At 37.3% G+C, this 11,907-nt stretch overlaps 1 protein-coding gene across 2 annotated transcripts; it reads right to left on the reverse strand.

Moving 5' to 3' along the window:
* Positions 1–6,393: 6,393 nt before the first annotated feature.
* On the reverse strand, positions 6,394–10,951 carry LOC113298046 (kinesin-like protein KIN-8A). Of its 2 annotated transcripts, none has more exons than XM_026546695.1 (7): positions 9,845–10,951; positions 9,331–9,604; positions 9,030–9,080; positions 8,846–8,938; positions 8,275–8,640; positions 7,287–8,036; positions 6,394–6,817 (listed from the first exon to the last, which is right to left on the reverse strand). In XM_026546695.1, exons 1-7 carry the CDS (start codon positions 10,669–10,671, stop codon positions 6,776–6,778), a joined length of 2,403 nt encoding a protein of 800 aa, XP_026402480.1. In that variant the 5' UTR covers positions 10,672–10,951; the 3' UTR covers positions 6,394–6,775. The 2 variants fall into 2 exon arrangements, with proteins under 2 accessions (XP_026402480.1, XP_026402479.1); XM_026546694.1 differs by having other exon boundaries at positions 6,394–6,883.
* Positions 10,952–11,907: the final 956 nt, after the last annotated feature.

Genomic DNA, 11,907 nt, shown 5'->3' on the forward strand with positions numbered 1-11,907 from the left:
TCACTAGTGATTCGCAGCTAGTTATTCGCCAAATAAAAGGAGAGTATACTACAAATGAACCATCCTTGAAGAAATACAAGAAGCTGGTTGAAGAATTATCAGCGAAAATCCCAAAGATAAAATGGAGGCACATTTCAAGAAAGGATAATAGACTCGCAGACGCTTTTGCTTTCATCTCAAGCATGATGACAGATCCAACTGCGAGATGCATAAAAATACAAACACTTCTGTCACCATCAATAAATAAAGAAGAGGAAGATGTGGATGATGGTGATAGATAATGAAAAAAAGAACAAATGAACAATGTCGCAGACTGGAGAATGGAACTTCACGCATATTTGGCGAAAGGAGAAACACCAAGAAATAGATTGGAAACACACAAGTTAAAAAGCCGAGCAACGAATTATGAATTAAGAGATGGGTTGCTATACCGAAAATCCTTTAGTGGACCATCACTCAGATGTTTGACACGAGAGGAAGGAGAAAAGGTGCTGAAAATGTTACATAGTGGAGATGCTGGCAATCATAGTGGAGGAAGATCTTTGGCACATAGAGCAAAAATGCAAGGTTATTATTGGCCATACATGCATGAAGATGCAAAACAAATATCAAGACGTTGCGAAGATTGTCAGCGACATGGAAAGAAAATACATGCACCAGGAGCACCATTGTCATCTTCAACCAGTGTATGGCCCTTTGGAAAATGGGGCTTAGACATTGTGGGGCCATTTTTACCAGGAACTGGACAAAGAAGATACTTAATAGTCGCAACAGATTATTTCACAAAATGGACAGAAGTGAAGGCAGTACAACATATTCGCGACAAAGATATCTTTACATTCATATTCGAAAATATCATTTGCAGATTTGGAATTCCTGCACAGTTGGTATCTGATAATGGGAAACAGTTTGAGGGGCAGAATATAGAAATGTTACTTAATGCATTCAAGATAAAATGTGGAAAGTCCACTCCTTTGTATCCACAAGCTAATGGGCAAGTAGAAGCAACAAATAAAACAATTGCAGATATATTAAAGAAGAAATTGGAAGGACATCACAGATCATGGTGCGAACAAGTACATAATGCAGTATGGGCTTATAATACAACTAGAAGAGAAGCTACTGGAATGTCACCTTTTTGTTTAACATACGGAGTTGAAGCGGTGTTACCAACAGAAGTTGTTATTCCGACAACAAAAAGAGAAGCTTGGGAGAAAAATCTTAGTGCGGGTTTAATTTTAAACAAACTTGATGAATTAAGAAAAAAGAGAAAAATTTACAACATATGGAGAATTATCAGCGAAGATTAGCTCGAGAATATAATAAACGTGTCAAAATACGTGAATTTCAACCAGGAGATTTAGTTCTGCGAGAAACACCAATATATCAGCGAGAAAATGGTGGAAAATTAGCGAAAAAATGGGATGGACCTTACATCATTAAGGAGATAGTTGGAACAGGAGCTTATAGATTAATGGATCCAGAAGGGAGAGATGTTGGTCATAGATTAGACAGACCATGGAACAGGTTGTATTTGAAAAGATATTATCAGTAAGAAGCTTTGAGAAGTTATGAATTCTGAAAAATAATTGCAGAATTACTCATATCAAAAGAAGATCATGATGTGCGAAATTGTCGCAGAGATAACCACAGAACAATGACATAAAAGAAAGGGGCGAACCTTTATGGCGTACACCCTAGTTCGCGAATAAAATTTCGCAAGAGGCAAATGTAAGACCTAAAGTACGTCATATTAGGGGGTACCTGTTACATGGCTCAGGGAAAGGCTACACCGCCACCGGAACCTGAGTCATGGAGATTTGGGGTCAATAAAGCCCATCCGGGAGAGGCACCTTGGATTCTCAACTTAAGCATATGACTTAGGTTGGGCGACTAAGGTAATAAGGACTCTCAAGGAGTGCAGAATCTGATCAAGGCGCCGAGGTACACGGTTGAGTCAAGGTGCCGGGGGCGTTTGAAGCGTCCTTGCCATTCTTGACAAGTCTTGGCTTATACTGCACTCGGCCTGAAGAAAACCCCACTTAGGGTGCAGTCTCGTAACCATAAGCCCTATAGGCAAAAGGGATAAGAGGCTGCGAAAACAACTGGTTGTTGTTAAGACTGGATGGGAGGAGCTAACCTTGTATGGTAGAAGTACGCCTCCTTGAAGGGGCAACCAGGGGAGATAAGGGCGGCACCCTCCATTAGGGAGCTGATAAGTGTCTTAAGACGCAAATGTCATGAGGTTTTTATTCGCAAGGATATTAAGGCTTGTCATATTTGTGCAACAATCCTGAAGAGGCAATAATACAAAAGAAAAAGATAAGACGAGATCAATGGGTTTTCGCATGAAAGTGCGAAGACGTCCTGCGATTTCGTCGCAAGACGGCAATGTCATGGGGCTTTATTTTCGCAAGAATATTTAGGCCTGTCATATTGTCGCAACATTCCTGAAGAGGCCATAATACAAAAGAAAAGTTAAGACAAGATCAATGGGTTTTTGTATGAAATGCAAGGACGTCCTGCGATTTTGTCGCAATGACAAGAGATGGCATAATAAGACCTTTAATTAGGAAGGCAAAATAAGACCATATGATAAAACAAATTAATGATAAGCATTCACAACAGATTATTTTGCAAGAAAGATAATGAGAGGCAAGTATGGGAATCGATATATAAGAAGCATATCTTTCTTATCAACAAAATATTAAAAGAAAAGTTGACTCCAAAGTCGATTGAAAAATGTAGCTCTCAAAAGTGATAAAAATAAGACAGCTCAAGAAAACAAAGCTAGAAAAGAAGCTCAAGCTTCAATATCAATATCAGTAGCAGGAGATGACAGAAATTCTTCGCCAACATTCTCGCAAGCTTCTCCTTCATTTCGGCTTTGATCTTCGCCATGACTAGCATTTTGATTATCGCCAGCAATTATTTTTTTATACTACTTCTTCAGGAGAAATTTCTTTCTCATTCTGATTAACACCAGCAGATACTTCTTTAGAAGGAACTTTCTTCATCTTCCAGGAAATTATCCTCTGCACCGCTTTCATAATCATAATCACTATCAGCAGGACGAGGAACTTCATCATCATCTACTTCTAAGGATCAATTGATGTAGGAGGAAGAGAGTTGGACATAAATGTCATTTACAAGGACTTCAGCCCGGAGATGAACTTGGCGAAGAAGTGCTCTTTGATGATTCCTATCTTGAATATCTTAAAATAAGCAAGATAATCAAGTCTTCTTTCTGCTCGTCGCGAGAACCAGTAAGGGTAGAGACGAGCAATGCATTCTCTTTGCGAATTTTAGCATATTTAGCCTCCAGATAAATAGAGAATGAAGATTCTTCTCAGACTCTGCGAAAAATAGAATACAAAATTTGTTAAATAAGGAATTCAGAGAGATATGACAAAGAAAGATAATTAAGGCAGTCAAACTATTATGACTACCTTCCTTTTGCAAAATAGGTGTTGAATCAAGTATAGACAACTATTCTCCCAATGGTCCATTGCGTCATCAAATTTATCTCCAACTAAACCTTTAAGTCGAGACTGAAGATTTTTCTCTTTAGAAACAAGGAAGGCATTTTTCTTCGCAAGAGAAGAATAAGATTCTTCTAATTTGGAATATTGTTCTTTAAGCTGATTTGCCTTCACACTTAAAGCTATTCTACCTTGAATGAGTGTATCTCTTTCAGCGATAGATGATTCTGTTACTTCTTTAAGTTCATTTCTTAAAGAGCGAAGAGATTTCTCTTGGTCAGCACATACTTTTTGGAGAATATTAAGTTGTTGCGAAGATATCGCCATCTTGTTTAAATAAACTCGCTTCTCTTGAGATAAGGTTTTATTCTCATCTGATAAAGTTTTCATCCCTAAATTAGCTTTGGTTAAAGAATAAGAAAGACGAGATACTTCATTACTTAATAGATCTTGTCTTTGAACTAATTGGGTATTTTCATTGGTAAGATTATTTATTTGATCAAGAGAATATGAATAGAGGTTATCTGATTGGTTATATTGATCCATTAAGACTTCTTTATCAATAAGGGCTCCTTTAACAGCAGATTCAAATTGATATCTCTCCATTACTCGTTTCTGATTTAATGCTTAGCATGCGAAAGAGGGATTTAAAGGATAATTAAACATGGGAAAGATAAAACCATCGAAAAGGTAAATTAAAGACATAGATGAGGAAATCATACCTCTTAATTCATCATTCTTCTTGCGAAGATTGTCACGATCCAGCAAAACATTCTGAAGTTTCTGATTTTCAAGACGAAGAGCATTACATTCTTTTTCTAAAGTTGTCTGCGAAGCATCTTTGTCAGAACCCAAATGCTTGCTCAGAATTTCGCAAACATTAGACTTGATGGGATCAGTAGAAGACTTCTTGCCATCATCCAGAATCTCAGATAAAACCTTGAAAGCAATATCTATCCCTTCCACGGTTTCTTTCGACAAAGGAAGAGACTTGGGTAGAGAACTAGTAGAGATAGAAGGTTGAGAAACATCTCAATGGGAAGAGAAGAGGTTTCATTCGCAGAAGGATCCACAAGGGGAATTTCAATCATAGAAAGATCAACTGGAGAAATGAAATCAGAGGCAACATTTTCGCGAGTTGGAGATAAAGGTTTATCTTTCGAAGATGTCGCAGGAGATTTGTAAGAAATGAAATCAGAGGCAGCATCTTCACGAATTGGAAATAAAGGTTTATCTTGCGAAGATGTCGCAGGAGATTTGGAAGAAATGAGTAGGTGGAAGGGAACAAAAGTCGGAACAGTCTTGAGGTGGAGAGATTTCTTGTGAGGTTTATGAAGATCTTTATCACCCTGCGAATTACAATCTAGATAAGAAACAGAGGCAACAATATTGTTATTAGAAAAAGATAGTGTTTCTTACTACCTTCTCATTCGCAGACTTTCTTTTATGTGCGACAACTTTATGCTGTGATTTGAGATTGTTAGGGTTCTGAACTGTAAATTTAGTGTTGGAGCCGCTTTTGCTGAAATAACAAGAGTATGGGAATCACATAAACAACATCACATAAGGCAATAAACAAGATTAATTTCAAATATATCAAATTCAGCAAAACTCATAAGGAAGAAAAGAGAAGACTAACCTTGATGAATCCATGAAAGATGACAGCAGGGAGATTGTCTCGAAGAAGATCACGAACTATGAAGATCTAGTTTGAAGATGAAGAAGAACTTAAAAAGATTGAAGAGGAAAGAAGAAAAGTTGCAATAATGGAATTTGCAGAAGAACGATGAAGTTGCAGAGAGAATAAAAGGAAAGAAGAAGAGAGTGAAAAGAAATATATATAGCGGGGATTTTTCCTCGAGAAAATAAACACGGTTAATACGGAAAGATTTAAGCGGTTAAAAAGTAATGGTTACAAAAGACGTGTCGAGAAATAAATGGAAGAAAGAATACGTGTGATAAATGCAGAATATGAAAAGATAAGCAGCTGCGGCATTTCTCACATCATTCTCTACTTTGCAGAGAAGATATGAGAAGAGGCAAGATGTAGGATCAGAATCTCGCAACAATTATGTCTCAGCGAAGTTATCAATGGTTAGCACAATAGCGTCGCAGAACAATTTCAGAAACGACGTTAGCAAGGATCATGAGAAAGATATGATAGTCTTGCGAAAATTAGAGAGCTTGCGAAATTAACATTTGTAAGGTTGCGAGAATGTCCCAAACCATACCCGAAAATAAAGGACAGATTAGCTGTCATCCACTATGTATTTCCTTATAAATAGTCATTCGAGTTGTAAAGGAGAAAGGGAGATCTTTCTTGAGTAAGAAACAAGTAAATAGGAGAGAGAAAGTTCAGAGCAGAGATCATTCTTGACTTCTTTATCTTTCTTATAAGAACATTCAAAAATTAATCAATAAAATTAAGAGTGTAAACCTAAAAATGAGTTGATCAACAATGAAATCATATGAGGAGTGTAGTGTAGGATTTCCTGCAACTACAGCTATAAAGGAACAAAAGGGATTTTGAAGAAGTTACTCAGCCAACTATTGTGCTTCTTAATCTAAAACTATTCCTAGAGTAAACGATCTAGAAGCTTTTAATTTAGCCATGGTTTATAAAAACTATAACTCCAACTACATTCTTGGCAGGAATCAGGAAAACTCTGTTGACGCTATCACTACTAGCACAACATGAATTAGCTTGTATCACTCTAAGTTTTCTTATAAAAAAAAAGTATGTATTTTGTAGCCGTGCTAGTCACTTTTTTAGCAGGAATCTTTGGAAATTTCAACAATCCAAAAATAGAGAAATTCCGATGTCTTTTCTTTCTCCTATTAAATTATAATGAAGAACTGTAGGATGATAAAGTTTAAGAAAATATTTGAGTGGCACTTGAGAGTTCGCGAGAATGCTATCAAGAATCTAAACTGTTGTCAGTTTATACCTTGAAATTGAATATGTGAGTAATCAAAACACACCCATTTGAGTACATTTAGCATCATTACAATCCCAAGCGATGAAAATTTACTTGGGGAGTAAAGGTCAAATAAAAAGAATAGGAGAAGATGCACAATAACCGAACTTCGAAGAAATAATAACTTAACAAAGGAACATGTCTGGTTGGCTTCATGAAAAGCATTTGCGCCAACCGATCAGTCTGCGCGTGCAGCTTCCTTCTTAAAACTCAGCAGCTCGAGTTGAGAGAATCTGGATTCTGGAGAAGGAAAACAACTTCCAAGACTACACCTTTCCGCATGGCGTTAATCAAATTGTCGACTTTCTTTCCTTATCACCTTGAAGGACCAGTTCCCCTTTCACGAGCGAATCCTGGCTGAAGTACATAATTGACGACGTGTGGTCCCAACATTAGCACAAAGCAGAAACATGGATATGCAAGCTGCATCAGTTGTAGAGGAGAGGAAAAGACTCATGGATATACAGTAATGTATATAAACACATGCATTCTAGTGTAAGAGAGAAAGAGGCCAAGGAAGTTGTACTAAACAACCATGTTTTAAAGTGAGTGAAAGTAATAAACAAAAGAACTCTTTTCTGTATAATTTTGAACAACATCAGGAATATAGCACATACGAATGCTCATGAATAAGGACTGGACACTTGAGCTTGGTTTTTCCTAGTTCAGAAAGCCACTGCATGATATTTAGGTCATTAAAAATATGCGCAATCCCCCCTGAACATAACCTAAAGGGAGCTGCACTGAGATTTGAGAGATGGGATCCACTTATCTATTTTACTTTCTAGACAGAAAATATTTAGAGGGTCCAAAGAGATCACTGTACCTGAAGCAGCATGGAAGGAGCCGGTGCGGGTTCAGCGGCAACATGGCTTCTTGTTTTTCTTCCATTTAATGTTGTAATTGATGGGCTATTAGCAGTTGTGATATCCCAAATGCTCCTCTTCTTAGCTGAAGGAGCTGGTGATAGAAAACGGTGATTGGGGCTCTTTAGTTCACCCCCTAGTGACTCCTTTGTTGCTCGTGTTAACCGACGATCAGGACTCTTCATTTCGCTCCTTGTTGAATCCTTCGGTCTTAAGCTTGCCCGTGTAACTATTCTCTTTGCTCCTTCAACTACTACAGGTTCAGATGGTCTATTATTGCATTTCCTGGAAAGTTCTCGAATGAAATCATTCTTCTGTTTTATCTGCAGTAAATGTTCCCTTTTCATCTTTTCCATCTCTGCTTCTAATGCTTTTACATTCTCCTTGAGCTCTCGTATAGTCTCATTAGTGTCTGCTTTTTTCTTCGACTCTGGTGTGTTGAAGCAATTTCTGGCAAATATGGATGACTTGGTTCTTTTTCTCTCATTTGGTTGGATTGAAGGAGGTGGAGTCATGAGAGAGCTAACTGATGATGGTGCTGGAGAGGAATTTCCTGCCAAAGATTGAGCTTGAACAGTTAATAATTTTTGTTGCTGCCGTGCCAATTGAATTCGCAGTTCACGATTATCTTTCTGCAACTCGAGCAAAAGTTTTGCCTGGTCGGTCTCCGTTTCTGGAACTAGCATTATCTCTTCATCTGCCTGACATGCCTGCATTGACATATATAATTCATTAGACTGATTATGTTATCATTGAACACCACATAGAATTACATGAAAGCAGGTGTTATGATCAAGCCCCGTTAACTAGTGCAAGGATCGGTATTTTGAATCATGTTTCGTGCTGCTGAAACAGTTGAATCCGAAGCAATAACCGAAAACATATAACATAAAGAGACAAGAAAATACTGCATGAATATACTTTGCCTGACAAATGGTAATAGCAAACCTTGGTACGAATCTCTTTGGCGCGATCAGCCCAGTGCAGAGTATTCTGGGTCTCACCAAAGGAGATATTGCTTGGGCTAATATTGGCAATCATGACAGTATTGCAGACTCCTCCTAAGGAATCCTTGAGTAGTTGAGTAAGCTTGGAATTGCGGTAAGGGATATGTTTCTTGCCCTCTACAAGTGCATTGATGCAGCTGCTTAGTGCGAGGAGAGACCGGTTAATGTTGGCACCTTCCAGAGATCTCAGTGTTCTCTGATCAGTAGCAAGAGCTCGCTCTGATCCCGCTAGATCAATAAGCGAGAGCTTTCCCACTCGATTGACGACATTCATTGAGGCGTGTCTAACTCTGTATTCTGCTACAACCTACAAAAATAATAAAATTGGAGGCGCAACAAATCCTTTAGGAAGAAAATAAGGAAATCTTAGGTTCATATTAAAGAAGCTTATTTTACAAACAGTTATTCTTGGTGCTGCACATGACTTTTTCTCCACCGAGAAGATACATGTAAACAGTGGTGCAAGTTCTATTAACTTCTGAAGAGCGAGGTTCAAATATCGGTAAACAAACCTGGAGAATTGCATGAGAACGGGAAGAGGTCTCATTGGCTCGAGTGGGTTCTGTAGTTCTATTTTTATTTCCTTGTTGAAGCAATGCCATGACCTGTACAACTCAAGCAAATGTTAGATATTCTGATTTAGCTGGCCCTTGTTTCATAAACCACAACAGTCAAATAAGAAGAATATATAATTACCTCATCAGTTGAATAAGCTCTATATTGAGTAAGGCCTGCCGCTACGATCCCCTGGAACAACAATTCAACTTTAGTTCAGTTTACGTGTTTTTAAGAATATAACGTCCCTATGAATCAGTCCATTTTGAATTACTCCTACTTATGAAGCTAATTCATCCATGAAATAAGTATTGAACTATTACAGAATGGGTTTGTTTTATGCCTAACCAATTCTCCATCTGAAAATAATGCCGGATGGAAATTGCATATAACAAGTAACAACTAGCAAGACAAAGCTAGAACAAGAGATAAGAAACTAGACCTGTTTATCTTCCCTCAGAACCAATGGCCTCCCAGGGGACAGCAGATCCCTAACCATTTCATTATAGACCTCAAGGTAGGAGAGATGAACTACATGATTACCATCACAGCTCCTCTGACGAATCTTTGCAAATAAGTCTTTAATTGCCAATACCATCACTCCCGGATTATCCATTGTTCCCAACATTGTATAAGTCTTCCCAGCTCCGGTTGGGCCGTAACAGAAGACTGACCCATTCTTTCCCTGGAGAACTCCTTCCACCAGTTCTGCTGTTCTGCAAATTCATTTATGCCTTTACCCCTATTAAAAAACTTCTTCCACAAATTCACACACACAGAAAAATAAATAAATTACAGAAGTACATTCAGGAGCAATTTTACTATAGAATAATGATTTAGGGGCTTCTCAGCTAAGACTACTGTGCCAACTAAAGCAGCTAAATGTGCACATATCAAATTTAATTTACCAATTCATTGGCAGAAATAAAATGGAAATTGAAATCTTAGGAACTCACGTTGAGGAGTAAACATCTTGTTGTGGAGTTGGATCAGGAAAGGAAGCATCAAATGTGAAATGACGACCTCGAAGCCTCTTCAAACGTAGATAATCCTTCTCAGAAGCGAATTCAGTGAGATAAACCTCACGTCGATTAACTATCCGGACACAATTCCTGGATCCAGCTTCTTTCTCTTTCTTAGCCATAGGTCTAACCCTAACAAAAACAAGAATTCTACTACCCACTGTTGATGAATTCTCAGTAATAGTTTTTAACTCTAGGCCAGATTTAATCCCACCACCCCCTATTAACCCTGCTTTTGGTTCTGATTGTGGAACTAAACCTCCCATTGAAAGTTTCCGTGCAACTGTGTTAGTCAAAATTCCCCCTTTTGGAGGGCAAGAAAATCCCAAAATTTTATCTAACCCGATAATATTTTCTTTTGAGTCTTCATCAGCAACACTAGTAGGTAGTACAACTACATTTGAATTTGAATTTGGTAATAAATTTTCTCTCATTACTGTCTCCGATTTTGTTTCTCGATCTTGTTTTTTACCAAAACCAAACATCTTTGTTTCTTGATTTGAAACCCTTTGATCCTCTTTATTGTCTTCTTTTACTTTCATCACAGTTGGGATCTTAAAAGAAGATGAAGATCTTTTTTGTTGCTCATATAAGAGAGTTAAAGCTTTCATCTTTTCTTTTAATCCATGATGTGGGTTTCTTAATGGTGATGGATCTGCTTTTGGATCTTCTTGTACTTGATTTGAACGACTTCGTGTCCGTTGAATCGTATTTGATTCTTCTTGTACACCAAAAATCTGTGACCTTGTTGATACTGGCATTGTAAGATTTCAAAGAAAAAATAAAACAAAGAAATCGAAAGAAATCACCCTGTTAGAGCATACTCTAAAAATTCTAAAATTAAAAATTAAACCCAGATGAAAATACTCAATAGGACTTGGATATGTTTAAAAATCTTGCTTGTAAACCCTTGATTTGTGGATATTGGTAGGAAATTTGAAAAAATGACTTCTAGGGAGGCGATGAAAGAAGGGTTGTAGTAATACTGTAGTTGAAGTTAGCTGAGAACACAGGAGAGCAAGAAGAAATCGAGAAAAAAAGGAGAAGGGAAAGTAGTTGGTTTGAATGTGTGGGAGTGATCAAAGGGAGGGATTTCAGGGGATCTAAACCGTTGATTAGTTAAAAATGGTAATGATGATGAACAGTTTTTGAATTTTTTAAACGGTCTGATTTGTCAGACCTCAACGGTCAAATTTCTATACTATTTTATAGAAAGAAAGTCTTGGAAGCTAGGGCCTTGTTCCGGTCGATGTTCGAAAAACTTTAATGTCTTTTTCTCAAAAAACAAACGGTAAGCGGTGAATTGAAAAATAACGCGCCGTCACCAATACCTCTCTTAATAATGCCTTAAATAGAACAATATTTTTTTTTAATAGGAAAATGGGAATTTATTGAAATTAAGAAATTAGAATGTTATCTTTGTCACTTAAGGTCAAGGAATTGATCCAAGTAGGCCAATCATACCACCAATAACTGTATTCTTTTTGTGCTTGTTACAGTCGTTTTTCAAATACTTACACGGGATTTAAATACTTACACAGTAACCACTATCCTTGAAAATAATATTGGGAGATTCTTTCTACACAAAAGCGTTATTGAGACTATAACTTTTTGTTTAGACGATTTCACCAAGTAAACTTAGCGTCTTCATCAAAAGGTACAGTCATCTCTTATAATTCTACGGCCGCATTCCCCACAAAGATATATCAATTAAGCATAAGTTCAAACTGAACTCTTCCCCATTTGATGTCATTCCCAAAAGAACAGAATGAGCAACCTTTCTCTGACTACAATAAAAGGATTTTCTTTGACATCAACAAATGCGAATTTGTATCTCAAATATTTTCTCTCTTATCGCCGGTTACTGATAAAAAAAGTTAAAACCGATCTTAATGTTAGAGGCACAAGATACATTACTTTCGTGAGAAAAATAATTATCGATAAAAACTGTTCTTTAGGCCATTTACAAACAAGAGTATAATTTTAGTGATATGACT

The sequence above is a fragment of the Papaver somniferum genome, chromosome 7, assembly GCF_003573695.1.
Source record: "Papaver somniferum cultivar HN1 chromosome 7, ASM357369v1, whole genome shotgun sequence".
NCBI classification, from domain to species: Eukaryota; Viridiplantae; Streptophyta; class Magnoliopsida; order Ranunculales; family Papaveraceae; genus Papaver; species Papaver somniferum.

Coding starts and splice junctions, on each gene's coding strand:
- LOC113298046 (XM_026546694.1), bottom strand. CDS start 10,671: ATGCCAGTATCAACAAGGTCACAGATTTTTGGTGTACAAGAAGAATCA. Junction 8,037..8,274: donor CCAAAGAGATTCGTACCAAG/GTTTGCTATTAC, acceptor ATGTCAATGCAG/GCATGTCAGGCAGATGAAGA. Junction 6,884..7,286: donor CTCCTTCCATGCTGCTTCAG/GTACAGTGATCT, acceptor CAACTGATGCAG/CTTGCATATCCATGTTTCTG.